We start from the raw sequence: 20,862 nt of genomic DNA, 5'->3' as shown, positions 1-20,862 counted from the left end.
CTAAGCTAGGTTTTCTTACACTTTTGCTGACAATTAGACTGGAAGGTAATTCCTATTGAACAGATTACTTCATTATAAGTATGTGCTTGAAAATATCTCAGTACATAAAGAGCTTTTCAATTTCTTCAAGAAAAAATATTCAGATAATACAGAATTTATAAAAAAAAGAACTTTAATGTAAGGCACTATTGTCCAAAGTTAAATGAGTGATGACAGCCCCACACAATGCCCTCTTGCTCTTCTACTTCTCAAACAGTACGCCTGTCCCAGCACAGGCGGAAGAATGCAGAGCCTACTCAGTCTGCAGTTTTACATGACAGTTCCTCAGTGATGGGATTACTTCCCAAAGCACTGTCTCTCCTTAAAACAAAAAATTACTATCTTATACTAATAACAGAAGAACTAATGATCATAAGAGAAAAAAAATAACCCTGAAAACTATACCGGCTGATCTGTTAAGTCCTCATAATAAGAAAGGATAAAGTTACATGTTCCTGGTTCAAACTCTGCTTAATGAGAAGCTAAGAGTTACATGCATAAATGGGTTCAAGGATCAAACTTCTGTTTGCCACATGATTCAAACACACTCAACTGATTTCACCTCAAAGGCACTACAACACATTCTTAAGAATGTCTTCATTTACTTTCATTAAATACATTTGACATTAGAACCTTGGGAAAACAGGATTCTTGACTTAATCAGAAGCCTATAATTTGTTTTAAACAAAAACGGTACCTTTTTAGTATTAAAGAGCTCATCTACTTTTTTTGCAGTAATTTTGTTGGATAACCATTTCTTCTGTGTTAAGACATCTAAAGACATTTTTCCAAGTTCTTAACCAAAGATTCTTTTAAAGGGAATTAAAACTTAAATAGTTCACGTGTTGTTTATATGCATTACACAAAACAATCCACTCAGGGTTTTAACAGTTTTAAAAAATGAATTGCAGTACAGCTGAACAATGAATGGGGTGGTTCTGATAGGGTATTATTTTGACATTTTGGTCTCAGAAGGTGTTTCCCCAGTGTCCAAAGTCTTCAACAACCGGAAAAGGCCAGCAGCTTCGCGTATCCTACTGAACTCAATACAGAATGCCTGCACTTCTATAAACAAGTCCTGCACATTAATAATTTTGTTACGGATCAGGGATTGGAGAAAGACACACACAAGACGCACCAAACGATTCTGAAAAAGAGAAAAATTTTAGTGTGCCCATTTTCTTGGCAGATAATTTATAAAATTTACTACAATTTCTATTTCTTACCTGCATATATTTATCCTTAATTTGTTCACAGGTAGAGATGCAATTTGATATATAAAGGTGAATAAATTCAGGAGGTAGATCAACAGCTGTTGTCAGTCTGTTTCATAAAGTTAGAAAATTAGGGCTATTCATTATATTTGCTAACATTAAGAAACATTGTTAACCATAAAATACAAAGTTTCCTTTGGTCATTTAGTGCAAACTTCTGATATATGACCAATTACCTAGTTGTAGTCTACAGCCATACCACCCTGAACGCGCCTGATCTCGTCTGATCTTGGAAGCTAAGCAGGGTTGGACCTGTTTAGTACTTGGATGGGAGACCAATTACCTAGTTTTAAATATACTTATGCAAATAAGCCTAAGAGCCACATCCATTTGTTAACAAATGACACTTCCAATTTTTATCCATGCAATTCTTTGAGCACAGTGTCCCTGTGTATTCTTGAATCATAATTGGGAGTTCTTATCTCCCAAGCTCTAATAGCCTTGGCAATGACTGTTCATTTATTAAACCCTAACTACATGTAAGTGCTATACAAAGCAGCAGTGCATCTGAAGGAGGTGTAAGTTTACTGACTAAATGGCATAATATGTAACTAAATGCTAAAATGAGGCACTTGCAAAGAATAATAGTGTATGAAAAGTGTTGGGAAAAATCTTAAAAGGGCAAAGAACTTAAATTGACAGCTCAGAAGAGAAGTATAGGGTATGAGTAAAGCTTGGAATCAGGGATTAGCACACCACCTTCAGGAGTATGGTGGGCAAAACCTGGCTGGAAGTTAACAAAAGGCATGGCATGCTGGCAGATCAGTTTAGAATCCCAAAAGGGGAAGGCTGGTATTTTTCAAAGGATTCTATGAAATATTTTAAGAAGAAACAAAAAAGATGAAGTGGGAATTCCATGTTCATTTAAAGGTATGCATGCTAACTATACAGTATGAATTTCCAAAAGAAACTAAACTTTGTGTCTAGAACTTTATCCCATAAGTCACTAATGAACTAGTGTTCCAAGGAAACACTGCCATAGGCTGCTGTGGTCACAGTTGTTTCACAATTCTAGCCGATGCTCTATGATTGGGTGGGGGTGGGAGGCAAAAAGAGCAGAAGTTGTCCATAATGAAACTATTGATAGGAAGACATAGTTATTCTTGGCTAAGTGCCAAATGTCTGGTAGATAATAGCTCCTACAAGAAGGTGGTGAAGTGGAAGAAGTAAGCTGTTAAGAGTTCTCTCAAACCCAAAGGATTTGACAGAATGCAGCCCCTAAAAGAGTAAGTCTTAACAGTAGGGGAAGAGTCTTGAACAAGGACAAGACAGAAATGTAGCATGTATTAAATGAGCAGCTAACCAGTTTTGCCAGTGACAAAAAAATAAAGTTGAAAAGCTCATGCTTCTTTTCCCACTCCAGAAAGGATGCACTCTCTTATATTTGGGATCACCTGTCTTCAGCTAGGGTTTTTCACCAGTTGATTAACTTGAAAGGATATACTTTGTAGTACAACTTCAAGTAGGTTATAAAAAGTAAACAGATGACAGAAAGTTTGTTCTAATTGAAGCTCAGTTGCTTGGCATTCAGAATGGATTTCCCCATGCAGCAGAAAGACCATCCAAATATAATTTAGCACCCCAAACAGGACACCACATGAAAGGAAGCCAAGAGAAGCCTAATTTGGGATTACTCAGACAAACCTGTACGTATGGCTACCCTATAAACAGCTTCATAAAATAGTAGGCTACCAGGCTAACCCCCACAAGCCTATTATATCCATAATTTACCTAAAATGTATTTTTAAGGAAAATAGTATAAAATGGGAAGACACTACAGAGAACATCAGAAAGGGAACGTATTATATTCTTCTGACAGTCAATGACAACAGAGTAAGGAGAGTCAGAGGTTGGGAGAACAGAGCAACGACTTCTAGGATGACATTTCCAGAATTCTTGCAGCTCCTAAAACCCGTAGTCGCTAACAAAAAATAATGTAACATCTATTTGTAGAGAGGTAGAGAATATACAACTATATAGAAAAAAATTTCAGCAACTGTGTCTATTAATGCTAAATATTTGAAGTCCTACCTACCTTCTGGGTTCTTTCCTGTGAATGCTAAATTCACATGTGAACACTAAGGCTCGGATTATTTATTTAATGCATTTTCTCAAGCTAACGAGATCAAAAAGTATTGTTGCTAGTTTTTCTCTCCTAGTCATGCAATCAGGATCTACATACCCCCACATTTGGTTATGTGTAGGAACTTACCGATTTACAACTTCCATGGAATGCAAAGACATATCCATATTGACCAGGACTGAAAAATATTCGGTGATCTGGCTTGACTGCATTAACTTCAGCAACATTTCTATGGCGACTAGAGGGTTATTTTCCACCAGGTCAGGAAGTTTGGCTGGAGTGAGGCCAATATGATAAACAAGTTTGGGGTCTTTTTCCAACTCACCAAGGAGCTAACACAATCAAATTTTTAAAAAGAGAAAGAGGTTCTTTAGTCAAAGTAGACATTCTGTTTCCTGCATTAAAAAAATGTGTATTTTACACAAAAAGCTATAAAACTACCTGCATTGAACCAACTTCATAAATTTCCCTGAAACCCATGTTCATAACAACTTGACATTTTTCAATTTACATTTGAATTATAAAAATATTAAAATATGAACACTTTTATGACAGTTTATAAATATTCCAGTGATGCCTCCTGGGCATTAAACCAGACTCAATATTGTCCAGTTGAATAAAATACTGTCTGGATTGTAACAACACTGTCCTTAAGTCCTTTGTGGGTTTCTTTTTCTGTCATATGATATAGCCAAAAATAACTTTAATTACCAAGTAGTTTTTCCAAAAAGCACAGACCCTAGAGAACTGAGAAGCATCTGAAACAATAGTAGAGCCCAGCTCCAGGTTGGGAAGAGAAATTCCTGAGAATGAAGCAGGATGGGAAGAGTGAGATCTGTACTACATACAACCCATCTGTTTGCAGTATTTATGGTTCAAGTCACATTCACACTGTGTAATTCAATGAGATGTCCTCAAAAACAATTATTCCCACCAAATAATTACTTTTTCTTTAAAACTTTCTATGTTCTTTTCCCTATCTACTTACATGTACCACAGTGGACTATGTTTTAGGATGGCCTAATAAGTAAAGTGAACTACAAACAGCCCTTTACTTGGCTTTGAAAATAATATTTTTGGTGGTAAACTGCACTGGAGATGTCAACATCTCCTGACAAGTTCTAATATGAAAGCATGCAATCTGAATAAAACTCACCAACCAGAAACCACATACAGGGTGTCCTTGTCTTTTCCAAGAGGAGTCTTCTAATTAGGCTGCAAGGACTAGTTTACCTTACCTGAGCCTTTTACTTATTTGAAAATGTTAATAAATCCACTTACCCTCAGGAGTTACTGTCCAGTTTCAACATAACAATGTACATAATATGTCTAGCTGACAGAGAACATGAGCAAAATGCCAAAAAAGAGACCCATCCTATCCCTCCTTCCAGAGTCAAACTGATCCCAAACAAATATTGGTACATGTTTAGTCCTCAGACTTCTTGCCCCACCACAATGGGAAGGGCAGATGAGAGTTTCAGATATCCCAAAACTCTGGGATATCTGAATAATGACCTACTGTTGGCTCCTGTTAACAGTATCATTTTATTGGTCATTTATCATGTTATGAAAAACAAAAATGCTTGATGGATTAAAGAAAAGGTTTACCTGTGTTTGTTGAGGAGAAGATAGGGGGCTTTTGAAAGCTTTGGCCATTATTCGCTTGATCTCTACACCCGTGCTATTCTTAACACACATTGACTTATCCCACTGAATCAAATGGTCAGGCTCGGTTGGATTTAGCCATGCCAGCTCATCCTCACAAACATGGAGTGGAGGTGGTGGACGAATAAACTCTGGCCGAAAATGGCCTATAAAGGAGAAGAGTAGAAACGTGACTGCTTCTCTCAGCAAGCTAACACCTATACACATCTGTGTACATTTCACTTAATGAAGTACACTAGCACCCTTTTCTAATAAGGATGACATGATAAAACAAAGATTTCAAAACCAGAAGCACAAGGCATATAGAAAATCAGGGTTTTGTTTGCAATACAAAGAAGAAAATGAAACACTAACAGAATATTATTATGCCAGAGACCAAATCTGTGTATTTTTGGAGAAGAGGGGAATGCATTACCATGATCTGACAGTTTTCCACTCAAGCATGATTACCACTCAACAGCAAAAGTACACAACCTACTTGGTAAAAATCTTTTCATGGGAAAAATGAAATACTACTAGATTTCACTCATCTTATTCTTAGTTACCACTATTTTATTCAGAGACCACTATGATTTGTATTAGTTCTAGCTCCGCATCTTACAACCTCGAAGTGGCAAATTACATGGGGATCAAAAGACAGGGGGGAAAAAAAGTATTGGTAGACTGGACATTTTCAAATAAATCTGAGGACTTCAATAAATTCATAAATACCACATTTATTTTCATAAAGCCATGAAAGTACAACAGGAAAATAAAGTTACTCAACACCTCAACTATTTCATAAACAAGATTGATTACTAAGTTAGAAATCCACTAAAATAAATGCTGGCTTGGACTTCTGCTACACAAGTTTCACACCTCTGGTTTCTACATAGGGCCTAAGATGACTTGTTTCTATCATGGATCCTAGCTCCTGCCAAATTTGAGATATACTCTATTGAAAATGTCTAGCTAAGAATTAATACCTTAGTTTAAACTGCACCATCTCTTCTCCTACATCACCAGAAATAGCACCTGAATCTTTTCTATGTGCACCTCTTTATATTGGGTTGGCCAAAAAGTTTGTTCAGTTTTCCCCATAGCTGACGCTAGCAGTGCTTAGTTGTCTAACTTCATTTGAAACAATTTTTGCTGGATTGTATTGTCACAGGTGTATCAGTGTGCATTAAAAAAAAACACCAAAAAAACCTTATCAAGTCCTGGCTGGTATGGCTCAAAGGACTGAGTGGTCTGTGACTAAAAGGATCACAGGTTCGCTTCCCAGTCAGGGCACATGCCTGGGTTGTGGGCCAGGTTCCCAGTAGTGGGTGCACAAGAGGTAACCACACATTGATGTTGCACTCCCTCTCATTTACCCTCCCTTCCCTTCTCTCTAAAAATAAAGTAAAACTTAAAAAAATGAAAATAAAAAAATAAAGTTTACCGAAATTAGGGACATTTTGTATAGCCATTTTAATATTGAAGATGGAAGAAAGTAAGCAACCTTTTTGGCATATATGTTTTATTATTTCAAGAAAGGTAAAAATGCAACTGAAATGCCAAAAAAAAAAAAAAAAAGATTTGTGCTGTGTATGAAGGTGCCGTGACTGACTGACTGTGTCAAAAGTGGTTTCCGTAGTTTCGTGCTGGAGCTTTCTTCCTTGACGATGCTCTACCCTACATTGGGGTGGACCAGCTGAAGTTGATAGCAATCAAACCGACATTAATTAAAAACAATCAACATTATACTACGCAGGAAACAGTGAACATACTCAAAATTTTCAACAAGCTTTGAAAATCTTTTGCACCAGCTTGGTTATGTTAATCATTTTGATGTTTGGGTTCCACGTAAGTTAACTAAAACAAAAACTTCTTGACCATATTTCCACATGTGATTCTCTACTTAAACATAACTAAAAAGAATGTTCTGCTTTTAAAGATTTTATTTATTTTTACAGAGAGGGGAAGGGAGGGAGAAAGAAAGGGAGAGAAACATTGATCGGCTGCCTTTTGCACACCGCCAACTGGGGACCTGGCCTGCAATGCAAGCATGTACCCTGACCAGGAATCGAACTGGGCACTCAACCCATTGAGTCACACCAGCCAGGGTGAAAACATTTCATTTTGAAAACAAATTATGACAGGCAATGAAAAGTGGATACTTTACAATAACGTGGAACAAAAGAGATCATGGGATAAGCAAAATGAACCACCACCAACCACACCGAAGGCCAGTCTTCATCCAAAGAAGGTAACGTGTATATGGTGGGATCGGAAGGGAATCCTCTAGTATGAGCTCCTTCCAGAAAACCAAACGCATAATTCCAACAAATACTGCTCCCAGTTAGACTAACTGAAAGCAGCACTCAAGGAAAAGTGTCCAGATTTAGTCAACCAAAACTTGCCATCAGGAAAATGCAAAACCACACGTTTCTCTGATGACCAGGCAAAAACTGTTACAGCTTGGCTTGGAAGTTCTGATTCATCCGTCATATTCACCAGACACTGCACCTTCAGATTTCCATTTATTTCGGTCTTTACAAAATTCTCTTAATGAAAAAATTTCAATTCCCTGGAGGACTGCAAAAGGCAACTGAACATTTCTTTACTCAAAAAATAAAAAGTTTTGGGAGGATGGAATTATGAAGTTTCCTGAAGGCAGTGGAACAAAATGGTGACTACATTGTTCAATAAAGTTATTGGTGAAAATGAAAAATGTCTTTTATTTTTATTTAAAACTAAATGGACTTTCTGGCCAACACAATATAATCAAATTCCCGTGAGGTAAGGATGCTGGGTATTTGTTTACTCACTTAATGTCTGATAGATTTGCTTTTCACACACACCTTCTGATGGCCCATGCAATCAACTGCACCTGAGCAAGTATTAAAACAGGTATGTGCTATGGACCTTCAGGTACACTTGTGACCAGCTGAGACAGCAATACTAAACCCATTTATGCCAAATATTTGCTATAAATGTCATAAAAACAAAGTAAGGTTTAAACTCACATTGATACTGTAATCTAGAGAACATGTTCTTAACCCTAAGCAGAAAGACAGTCACTAAAACCACATAGAAGCCTATAAAACCAAAAGATGCAGCTATAATATTTCAATATCAATAGATGTTTTTTGTTTAACATAAATTAGGAACTATAAGATCAGTAAAACTTTACAATGAAGAATAATAGTGATTAAATTAATAGAGAGGTATAAAACAGCTAATGAACTACAAAAATAGACTCATTTCAGTAAAATCAGAGAATTTACATCTTCAGATATGCTGATGACAGATACGTGACAAGAAATTTGGTATGTAATTTTATTAAAGAAGGTAGCATTTACTAAGCGTCTCCACTATGTTCCAGACACTATACTAAGAAATTTCTCATTAAATTCTAGTTTATGCAGCAATGAAAATAACAACGTTTCAGAAAACCATCTCAAGGGATGCTGATAAAATAAAATCAAGGGTATAAAAGATATACCTACTTTCAATAGGTGGCTTTGGTCCACTGACTAATGCTTCCGTGATCTGAGAGGCAACTGAGCTGTCAAATCCAGAATTAGAAGAATCTGGGTCTGGGTCACTGAGAATACTGGGGAAGCCAGCCTTACTTTGGGTTGGCAATTCAGACTGGCGTTCTGAAAAGGTTAAAAAAGGAGACATTTTAAAATTCAGGGCACCCCAGGGAGAGTGAAAAGACAAGTGACTAACTGAGTGACTATCTGCAACACAGAAGCAAAGGGCCAAATTCAGAATATGTATATATTTTTTCAAAACTCCTATAAATAAATTTTCATAAATAGGAAAATAGGCTAATCACTTCAATAAGCATTTTATTTTAAAAAAAAAAGCCTAAATGGGTAATACATATGACAAAAATGTTCAATCCGACTTCTGGCCAAGATGGAGGCATAGGTAGATACACTGTGCCTCCTCGCACAACCAAAAGAAGGATAACAACAAATTTAAAAACAAAAAAAACCCAGAACTGACAAAATCAAACTGTATGGAAGTCTGACAACCAAGGATTTAAGAAACATTCATCCAGACCTGTAGAAGGGGCCAGGACCAGAGGCATAGAGGATTCACAGCTAGGGGATGGCTGGCAGACTGGGTGAGGCAGCAGCTAGAGGACCAGGGCAGTCCCACATTTGGTATGGATAAACAAGGAGGAACAACTGGGGAACAAGACAGACCAGGCAACCCAGGGTTCCAGTAGGGGGAAAATAAAGCCTCAAAAACTCTGACTGTGGGGGTTGAGGAAGCAAAAGAAACTCCCAGCCTCACAGGAGAGCTCGCTGGAGAGATTCACAGGGTCTAGAACATACACAAAACCACCCACCAGGGAATCAGCACCAGAAGGGCCCAGTATGATTGTAGGTAGCAGGGAAAGGGACTGAAAACAGGCCGAGAGCTCCGAAAGTGGCATTGTTCCTTATCAGACCCCTCCCTCCCCCACTTACAGCTCCAGGACGAAGTGATGTGGGTTGCCCCACCCTGGCAAATACCTAAGACTCGGCCCCCTACTACATAACCGGCTAGCCGAGACAAAAAAAATATGGCCCAAATGAAAGAATAGATCAAAGCTCCAGAAAAAATACAACTACATGATGAAGAGATAGCCAACCTATCAGATGCACAGTTCAAAACACTGGTAATTAGGGTACTCACAGAATTGGTTGAGTATGGTCACAAAATAGAGGGAAAAGTGAAGGCTATGGAAAGTGAAACAAAGGAAAAGGTACAGGGAGCCAACAGTGAAGGGAAGGAACCGGGTCTCAAATCAACAGTTTGAATCAGAAGGAAGAAATAAACATTCAACCAGAATGGAATGAATAAACAATAATTCAAAAATATGAGGAGAGGCTTAGGAACTTCCAGGACAACTTGAAACGTTCCAATATCCAAATCATAGGGGTGCCAGAAGGACAAGAGGAGGAGCAAGAAATGGAAAACTTACTTGGAAACATAATGAAGGAGAGCTTCCCCAATCTGGCAAAGGAAATAGACTTCCAGGAAGTCCAGGAAGCTCAGAGAGTCCCAAAGAAGTTGGACCCAAGGAAGCACACACCAAGGTACATCATCATTACGTTACCCAAGATTAAAGATCAGGAGAGAATCTTAAAAGCAGCAAGAGAGACAGTTACCTACAAAGGAGTTCCCATAAGACTGTCAGCTGATTCTCAAGAGACCTTATAGGCAAGAAGGGGCTGGAAAGAAGTATTCCAAGGCATGAAAGGCAAGGACCTACATGCAAGATTGCTCTAACCAGTAAGGCTTTCATTTAGAATGGAAGGGTAGATCAAGTGCTTCTCAGATAACGTCAAATTAAAGGAGTTCATCATCTCCAAGCCCTTATTATATGAAATGTTAAAGGGATTTATCTACGAAAAAGAAAAGCAAAAATATGAACAGTAAAATGACAACAAACTCACAAATACCAACAACTGAACCTAAAAAAAAACAAACTAAGCAAACAACTAGAACAAGAACAGAATCACAGAAATGAAGATCACAAGGAGGGTTACCAGCAGGGAAGGGGAGGGGGGAAAAGGTACAGGGAATAAGTAGCATAAATGGTAGGTAGAAAATAGGGGGAGGTTAAGAACAGTGTAGGAAATGTAGAAAACAAAGAACTTGTACATACGACCCCTGGACATGAACTAAGGAAGGGTTAGGGGCAATGTGGGTGGGAAGGGGTGTGCATGGCGGAGGGGAATAAAGGGGGTGAAATGGGACAACTGTAATACCATAATAAAAAAATATACTTTAAAAAATGTTCAATCCCATTAGAAACCTGGGAAAAATCAGTTAAAACATAAGACACACCCAGTAGACTAGAAAAAAAATAACAAACCTGGCATTATCAAATGCAAAGGAGGTTGTCAGGTAACTTGCAGATTGCTATTGGGAATGAAAAGTGGCACAACTTTGGAAACCACTTTGCCATTAAAACCTTACACTTGCTTACCTTTCCATCTAGAAGAAATTTTGACATGCACACCAGGAGAATATATGAAAATCTTCATAGCGATGTTATGTCCATCAACAGTAGAGCAGATAAAGAATTTGGTATTCTACTATTTGGAATATATACTTATAACTCAGTATCAAAAACTAATCCAATTAAAAAATAGGCAAAAGTTCTGAATAGACATTTTTTCAAAGAAGACAAACAAATGCCATGAATAGGTGCTCCACATCACTAATCAGCAGAGAAATGCAAATCAAAATCCCTATGAAATGTTACCTCAGACTAGTCACAACGGCCATCATCGAAAAGACAAGATAATAATGCTGGCAAGGATGTACAGAAAAGGGAACCCTCACACACTGTTGGTGGGACTGTAAATTGGTAAAGCTACTATGCTATACATTAGGAAGGTTCCTCAAAAAGTTAAAAACGGAGCTGCCATGTAATTCAGCAATTCCACTTCTGGGTATTTATCCAAAGAAAACAAAAACAGCAATTAAAAAGATATATGCATCCCTATATTCATTACAGCATTATTTATAATAGCCAAGATATGAAAACAACCTAAATGTTCACCAATGGAAGGATAAAGAAAATGTGGTGTGTTTATCTATACATACCTGTGATCCATGGATCCCACTGTGAGATCTTAATTGCAGGCCTCTGCAGAGATGATCTAGCTCCACAGAAGATAGGTTAACTTGGTGGGGTTTGTTTGTTTTTTTTTGTAATTGTGAAATGAATGGCTTACAATATCTTTAATTTGGGTAGGGTATAGCAAGCAGCAAACTTAGCCACTCTGCCAAGCTTCTCAATCCCAACTCTAGTCATACATTCCTTTCTGAGCTTGACCTACTTTAAAACCTTCTCACAGGCTGACTCAAGCCATCAGGAGTTGAGAGGTCAGATTTGATTCTCACTTGGTGGAATACAAAGCTAGAACCCTCATATTGCTTCTGAAAGTTAAGGTGACTGAAATTGTCTGTCACCTTTGTGACCTATTTTCATACTACCTTTGGTTATAGAAATAATCATTTTATTTCTGTTAATAGACTGTGTGTGGAACCAATAGCTAATAAGTACTTCTGTGTACCTTTAATCTTAAAAGAAAAAGATTTCCCTTGCTTTCAAAAAATAACCACTGTCATATTGTTAATACCCCATAGTTAAAAAGCGAGATTCAGAATGCTGCAAGAAAAAAGCAGTTTACTGAAGGGTGTCACCTTTTATATAGCAGCCAAGTATTACAGGTGTGTTTAGTCTATGGATGGGGCAGTCAAAATTAATACTTCAGCTCATTTAATCACAGGGTCAAGGGTTCACAAATCTGGTTATATACTGGAATTTCCCTAATGAATCACTCTTAAGTGGTAAGACCCCAGCATCTGTATTTTTGCTCAGAGCAGGCAAGCAAAAGGTGCCTCTTCTTCCTTCATTCATTACAGAGGCTTTCTCTGACTAGCCAGTTCAAGAAGGTCCCCCTATTTTCTACCACAACACACTTTAGAGCACCCATTCATTTGCTTATATGTATAACACAGAATGTGCCAAAACAACTTTGAAACAGAAGAATAAAGTGGAGGTCTCACACTTCCTAATCTCAAAACTTACTACAAAGCTACCATAATTAAAAGTGTGATACTGCAATAAAGACAGATGCATAAATTGTGATACAAATCAGAGATGCCAGAAATAAACACTCCCATATATGGTCAAACGATTTTCAACAATGGTGCCAAGAGAACATTGTTTTGGCTATTCAGTATCCCTTGAGATTCCATATGAATTTTATGATTAGTTTTTCCATTTCTACAAAACATACTATTGGGATTTTGATGGGAATTGCATTGAATCTGAGTAGAACTGACGAGGAAATTAAAAAAAAAAATTTTAACAGACTAAATTTTATCCAGCATTCTTTTTAAATTGGAAAAGCAATCCATTTAAGTGAAAAGTCAAACTTACATGTCATATTAGCAAGAAGCTAATACTGAAGCTATGTTTTTCATGGAAAATACTAACACAGCAACAAACCTTCATTTTAAGTAGAGTTCCTTAAGAAAAAAAGGCTTAATACTACCACACAAGGATACCCAAACCACAAGTTCCTCCTTACCAGCCAAGGCTAGTTGAAGCCCGCTAATATCCACAGATTGGCCCATGTTTCCAATATCCATCAAGGCAATCTGTCGAGGTGTCTTTTTAAACAGTTCCCTTGGGGGTGCCAGCATTAGCTGGGAAAGAAAAAACTTCTCTGGTGGAGTTATAGGAGGTAAAAATCCTGCAAACAAAGATGTATAATGATTTGTCCATAGGTTATTTTTAAAAATTAATATGAATCTGGTAAAATTAGCATTTGCTACTTGCCATCTCAAGTTATACATTGTTGAAGACAAAATTATTTTAAGTTTCAGTTACCCAAATATATATATTTATGAAAATGTAATTAAATGTCATTTCAAATTCTATTATTTGTGTCAATATCAATAAAACTTAAAACTTTTATAATTATTAAGAACTTTGTTTTTAACATGCCTCAATTCCTGCAAGCAAAAACAAATTTAAACACTATGATCTCACCTTTAACTGGGACATAATCAACAAAAGAAAAAAGCAATCAAAATATAACCAGAGACATTGAAATTTAGAACAATCTAACAACAGCCAGAGGGGAGTGGGGAAGGGACAGTGGGGAGAAGGGTTTTCAGGAACTACTATAAAAAACACATGGACAAAACCAAGGGGGAGGGTGGAAGCAAGGGAGGGAGGTGGGTTTGGCTGGGGTCGGGGGGTAGTGGTGGGGAGAAAATGCAGACAAGTGTAACTGAACAACAATAAAGTAATTTTAAAAAACTACAACATTAAGAAATGGTTTTCTATTCTGCCGCTTTCAACAACTGTGTAGAGGTGGAAGAGACAAGGAAACATTCACTATCAATACAATTACACTTCACATATCTGCTTCACAATATCCAATGCAGCTACAAAATTCCCAGTGCTGAATGTTCCTTCCCTTTTGTTTGATATTCAATTGCTCACCAAGCCTCATCCATACTACCAAAGCAATGTTGCCAGATGCCATTCCCACATCACCATTCCATGTCCCCTCCTTTTGCCTGAACCACATTCAGGACAGCCTTCCTGGTTTCTTCAGCTCCCAATTTTGACTCCTGCCCCACCCACCACCCACAGGCCACACATTCCCCACTCCCATGTAACATTTAGTTACATTTCTAGGTATAAATTTGCTTCTATTACTTAACCTGTTTACACAGAAATAAATCCAAACTTCTGCCACCATTATAAAACCCTTTATAATCTGGTCCTGACCCACTTTCCTTAACTCATCTTTTGAATTCCCCTCTAATCCATGTACCCTTCACTCCAGCTGCAAATTCTCTCAACTTCTCCGATTCCAGATTTCTAAACATCTAATACACCCAGTTCTTTAAAACCTGGCACAGCCACACCTTTTCCTCCTACCACCATCTCCAACCATCTCCAATCAATATCCAGCAAAAAACATCACTCCCTTTGAGAATATCTTCATTTATACCCTGGTAGTTGTTCCTCTGTGCTATCAAGCATTTTGTATGTGATACCTGGCACAACCCTTACCACACTGTGTTATGACTATGTTTACATCTCCTTTACCAGCCTGTAAGCTTCTTGAGTACAAGGAAGCCTTTTTATTTACTTCCAGATATATTCTCAACCCTGGCTCAGCATCAAAATCATGTGAAAAACTTTTAAATACATACCTATTAGATGCTCACCCTAGGTGTACAATAACCTAAACCTTGGCATGGATATTCCATATATTGTATATTTAAGTACCATCCCTACCTAATTTAATGAAAGTAATGATGATAATGGTTAATGTTTATTCTTCATTAATGTCTACCAGCTAGAAATTATTGCCAAAATCTAAGGCACAGAAGAGAGAAAATAACCAATCCATGTACTCCTTCCCTGACAACTTTGTGTTTACAATGCTGTTTACCATCTAGATTTAGGTTTAGACTCATCAGATTTGAGAATGACATCATATAAAGCACAGTTCCTTTGTCTAACCAGTCTGAAGAATTCAAAGGACCATGTGACATAAATCCCACCCTGTCCCCATCCTCTTCTAAGGGCACCATAGGGTGGTGGGTTTTGACCACTCATACACAGAATGCATTCACTTTCTGGGCATTCTCAAACTTCCTGAAACCCTAGGGAATCTCAACCACCAGGAAGGTTCACCCTCTTAGCCAAGGGCAGCGAAGGAAACAAACTATTAAGATGCTCTAGATTCAGAGTGTTTCCAACAGGCTAGCTTAAAATGTAGAAGCCCTGCTGTGCTATGAAAAAACTCTGTGGTTTACCTTTTGACTGCCTGTATAAGTGGCCCCTACCTAGGAAGTGATTTGTCCTTTTTCCCATGCATTGAATACTATAAGATCAAGCCATTTCCCACCTCCAATTACCTGTTCCCCCACTACACTGGTCCTTATGTAAGTATTCCATGTAACCTCACAATCCCCCACTGTGCCTTTGTCCTTTCCTGGCTGCGAGTCTCATAAAGCATCTCAAGTTTAAATTAAAAAAAAAAAACACACACACAAAACAAAAACAAAAAGGCAGCCTCTCAACAACCCACTGATCCAATCTCAGAAATGTTGCACACAATGTTTAGTAATCATGCATTTTCTGACCTAGGCTATGAATTTGGAACAATATTCTACCCTCTGCTCCTATCCTATTATCCAAGCACACCTAACAGTCCAACGAAGGTAACTGCAAAATTTATAAACGCTGTTTTATGTGTTTCTGTTCAACAACTTCAGGTTCTTCAGGTTCCGAATAGTAGCCTCTGTTTACTCGTCTGAGACTTAAAACCAGGGACAGCGTCATTAGTTACAATTTCACACTCCGAGACAGGCTTTACAAAATTATAAACTATTTAATGTATTTAATGTATTAAAAAAGTCAAGCTTGGCTTTGTCAGAGTTCTTCCTGACCTGCTTCTTGTGGTATTTGTGTCTCAGTGCCCCTGATAGCAAGATGTCTTCAGGAAATGCTAAAATTGGGCACCCTGCCCCCAAATTAAAAACTACAGCTGTTATGCCAGATGGTCAGTTCAAAGATACCAACCTATCTGACCACAGAGGAAAATATGTGATGTTCTTCTTTTACCCTCTTTACCTTTGTGTGCCCCACAAAGATCATTGCTTTCAGTGATATGGCGGAAGAATTTAAGAAACTCAACTGCCAAGTGATTGGTGCTTCTTCACGTGATCCATGTCACCTGGCCTGGATCAACACACCCAGGAAACAAGGAGGACTGGGATCCATGAACATTCCCTTGGTGTCAGACTATTGCTCAGGACTATGGGGTCTTAAAGGCTGATGAAGGCATCTCATTCAGGGGCCTCTTTATCATTGGTGAAAAAGGTATCACTCACCAGACCACCATAAATGATCTTCCTGTTGGCCACTCTGTGGATGAAACTATCAGACTAGTTCGGTGACAAACATGGGAAGTGTGCCCAGTTGGCTGGAAATTTGGCAGTGATACCATCAAGCCTCCAGAAGAGCAGAGAATATTTCTCTAAGCAGAAGTGAGCACCAGGCCTTTATAGAGTCGTGGCGGCAGTGTACAGCCATGAGAACAAAACCTCTTTTGCAGTTGTCATGCTTAAAACACAAGATCTTAGATTTGGGCCAGATGTGGTATGGGACAAAACAGGCCTTTCCCGCAGGGTTTGGGGAGGCCAGCCTTTCTTTTTCCGGAGAAAATGGCCTGAACGTATGGAGCAGGTCAACTGACGTGTATGGTAGTGGGGCATCACCTTTTATTTTATGTAGTTTCTATTAAAACTTGAACTGAGAAAACAAAAACAAAATGTCAAGCTCCATACAGTGCTTCATGACTTGACAGCCTGTACTACTGAGAAGATTATTTTTGGTACCATCAATTTGTAGTTAAGCTGTCACTTACCCATACTTCAAAGTTGGAGGCGGAGGAAATCGTTTCAGATTTCATTTCACTTCCAGGTGGAAAGCGGACGAATCTAACTACCCACAACACACCCCCTGGCTTCGGACGCCCGCTGGACGCACCTGAGAGCGGCGGCCGGTCGGGCTCCTGGCCGCCGCGGGCCGGCGGCGCGGGATTGAGCAGGTGCGCAAAACTGGCAGCGAAGGGATTGGCGGCGAGCGGCTCGGTGCGGTACATCTCCCAGAGCAGGTAGAGCGCCGTGAGCCGCTGCGCCGCGCTGGGCAGCAGATCCGGCTGCTGCAACAGCATGACTAGCACCGAGCCCAAGCGGAAGTGGTCGGCCTTACTGAAATAGTGGTGGAAGGCGGTGGACAGGCCCTCGAAGGTGCTGCCGCCGCCCGCCTCCTCAGAGATGATGCTCAGCAGGCTCGAAAGCTCCTTCGGGGTCAAGCTCATCCTGCCCGCGAAGCCCACCAGGCCTGTATTCCCAGTCCTGGAGGCGTCCGCTGCGCCTCTGCCACCGCTGCTGGAGCCCTTCGGGCCGCCCCTAGACGCCGACGGCGCAGCTTCCGGGACCACCCTTTGTTCCTCTTTGATGAAAAGCCGGCCAGACACCACACTTGACCCCACGCCGGGCATCAAACCCGCTCACCCTCAATGCTTCTCGGAGGGTGTGGCCTTGGTGACGACTGGCTCCGCCTCCGCGACCGTAAAGTGTGGTGTTACGCGACAGAGTCGCAAACGAAACTCGACGAAGGAGCGGGACCGCCGCAAAAAAGATGGGTGGCTCTAAGCAAAACCAAGGCTGGTGGAGTAAGGTCCGTGAGGGATCGGGAGCCACAGGGTGGGCGGAATTAAGAGACCGGAAGTGGGGCGAGGACTACCCGGCAGTCTCAAGCTTCGGAGGTGTGGTAGCTTGGCCACGAGATTTGGGCCAGGTCTACACTGGGGTTAATGGACTCTCAGTCCCTGGAAATATGGGCTACGTTGTTCGGAGAAATGCATCGCGGATTCTAAATAGTTTAATATAACACGTGACTTTTCAAGACGAAAAAAACAGCTATAGTGCAAATAACTAAACACATCACACATTACCCAAGTAACTTTACAGTCTTACACTCCTTTTTTGCAGAAATGGAATCACACTGCATGACAGCTTTTATACATGGTCACTGTGGAGAACAGGACCAATAAAATGACATTATGTGGTCAAAATAGCATAAAGTACATAAAACAAAATGGAGTCAGTCATGACACTATGGTTCAAGAGAGGAAACTACCCAAGTCATGCTGGACACATCTGGCAAGGAGACATACCCAGGATACCTGCATGTGTGATCAGAAGAGCCATATCTGCAGGATGGGACCACCCACAGAGTTTCCTCCTGGGGAAATGCCCCACTTACTATCAGGGTTGCCGAGACACCCATCAGGAGACCCAGAAGGGTACAGTATGCCACTCTCAAAGGTATGACTGAAGCAGGCTCAAGACCATTGCTGAGACAGCTGAGCTCCACACACCAGAGTGCTACTCCCTGCCACAGTGATCTCCCTTGGCATCAGCTGCAGCAGGCTCTGCCCTGTTGGACTGAGGACTTCATCTGCTCTGCTGCCCATCTGGCCCTGGAAATCCTTTCTTGCCAAACATTGATGGGTCCCTTGCTCACCCATTGGGTCTCCAGGACCCACAGACTCAAAGAAACTCTGGGACTCAGGTTTGTTATCCCCCAATTCTCTCATGTGATGTTATTACTGATTGTTTCTGAGTGACTAGTATTGTTAGTAGGTTAATAATAGTTTTGAATCAAATCTGCATTTATAAAATCTGAGAGAATCTACGTTAATAAGACCCAAATGAATAACATAGTCACCTGTGTTGGCTCCCTGTTATTTCTTGGTGCTGGTATTGTAACAGGTACAGCCAGCCCCGCCCCCCCCCCGACCCAGAAAGAGATTTGTAATGGGGTCCAGAATTTGGGGTGTCCAGGAAATATTAAAAATATAGGATGTCCTCACCCCCACAAATCTAAACTTCGGGATGGGACACATGGGACAGGGCCATTGAGAGTTATTTCTCATATCAACAGTTTTGCAAATAACTGCAAGAATGGTCATTTAACGAATCTATAATTTTGACTGGTTTCATAAGATAAGTTGAGTAGCTGTGTCCATGCTTTGAGCCAGGGAGAGAACATAACTGGGAAACAACTCCCCCTGATTAAAGCGCCTGCCTGAGAGCTTGGAGATTGTTGGCTCCACGCCATGGGGCCAGGCTTGCCCAAGCTTATGGCAGACCAGAAAAGCTAGGAAAGTACAGAATGCTGGCAGGTGTAGCCGGTTGTGGTAGGAGTTGGATATGGGGTACAGAGGAAAATTCGCACCAGGATTTAAAAACAGGCACAGCAGTGATGCCGGAGAACCATGCAGTCTTGAGGTTGGGGGAAACATGAGGTTTTGGGCAGAACCACACGGTTTTGGGGCTCCCTTTGCCACACAGTTTAGGAGGCTGGAAAGCAAGATGTAGCAGTGATTTACAGGGATCATCACAAGCTCTCTCTTGGCAGTTTGGGAGAATGCAGGAAAGATGTTGCGGGAAGGAAAGGGATGAAAGGACTCTTGGCTGCTGAGCCATGAGAAGGTGCCACTTGGGTTTGGATTAAGAACTGGAGATCCCAACGACATGGCTGGTGGTGCTGGGAACCGTGGGAGGCTTGCCAGCTGAGCACAGATTACTGAGAAGAACTGGAAGCTACTTGAGCAACAGACTTCTATTTCTTTCCCTGAGATACAGTACCCCTGACTGGGCAAAGTGGGGAAGGAACTGTGGGGAACTGTGTGTGATTGTGGGTGTTTTAAGGGACTTTGGGATTTTAACGAAGACATTAAGTCATTACTCTAAGCCTGTCTAACTTATAAATAAGTAATCCCTTTCCTTTTCACCAACCTCTGACATTGAGAGCCGTAATTCCCTGGCACAGAACGTGAACCTAGTAAAGGGGGACCCTAGAAGAGGGGGGTCCATTCAGTAATAGTATCTTGTCCCCCACTATGGGTCTGTTCTGTAACAGTGTCACCTACAGGACTAATGGTCCTACAGGTGTGCTCTGTGCTTTTGGTTCTTAAGGTCTAGATCAGACAATCTGAGCGGGGACCAAAGGCTGACTTACAGGAAAGACTGTATTATGAACATATGCTCATAACAGTCATTTTAACAAGATTTCAAAGGAATGTTTTCAATAAATATTCATTTCTAGCCCTGGCTGGTATAGCTCAGTAGGTTGAGCACAGGACTATGAACCAAAGGGTCATCAGTTTGGTTCCCAGCTGGGGCACATGCCTGGGTTGTAGGACAGGTCCCCGGTACGGGGCAAGCAAGAGGCAACTGCACATTAATGTTTCTCTCCCTTTCTCTTTCCCTTCTCCTCTCTCTGAAAATAAATAAGTAAAATCTTATAAACAAAGAAAAAATATATTCATTTCCAAAATTGGTGTGCAACTTTTTACTTAGCCTGCCCTAGGACACTAATTTCTGGATCTTGGTTGCGCATTGAGGGCCCTGGGGTGTCCTAGTGACTGTTCCCACTCCCATAGATGATGACTCAGGTATTAGAGAATAAAAACCAAAACTCCTCCCCAAGTGACTCTAGGGTGCACTCTGGGCTGAGAACACCCAGTGGCGTTTCTCAGACTTACCCATCTCCTCTCTAGACCTAAAAAACGTATAGGCATTTCACTCACCAGTGATTCATTCCCATCAGGCAAGCTTTGGAAATCCAATCTTCATTACACAATGCTAGCAGCTCAGTAATTTCCAAGTTAAGTGCCACCTTAATTCTAAAGTAAAATTAAAGGT

General features: G+C 40.2%; 1 protein-coding gene and 1 pseudogene across 1 annotated transcript; one reads left to right on the top strand and one right to left on the bottom strand.

Moving 5' to 3' along the window:
* Positions 1 to 154: 154 nt before the first annotated feature.
* On the bottom strand, positions 155 to 17,681 carry CNOT11 (CCR4-NOT transcription complex subunit 11). The gene is made up of 7 exons (XM_045827050.1): positions 17,132 to 17,681; positions 13,140 to 13,304; positions 8,535 to 8,687; positions 5,005 to 5,207; positions 3,526 to 3,728; positions 1,266 to 1,362; positions 155 to 1,186 (listed from the first exon to the last, which is right to left on the bottom strand). Exons 1-7 carry the CDS (start codon positions 17,646 to 17,648, stop codon positions 989 to 991), a joined length of 1,536 nt encoding a protein of 511 aa, XP_045683006.1. The 5' UTR covers positions 17,649 to 17,681; the 3' UTR covers positions 155 to 988.
* Positions 16,073 to 16,633, top strand: LOC123811109 (annotated as a pseudogene).
* Positions 17,682 to 20,862: the final 3,181 nt, after the last annotated feature.

The sequence above is a fragment of the Phyllostomus hastatus genome, unplaced genomic scaffold (genome assembly GCF_019186645.2).
Source record: "Phyllostomus hastatus isolate PE091 unplaced genomic scaffold, TTU_PhHast_1.1 phas_scaffold_78, whole genome shotgun sequence".
NCBI classification, from domain to species: Eukaryota; Metazoa; Chordata; class Mammalia; order Chiroptera; family Phyllostomidae; genus Phyllostomus; species Phyllostomus hastatus.
Note: the sequence above shows the minus strand (reverse complement) of the source record. Positions and strands in the feature narration are given on the sequence as shown.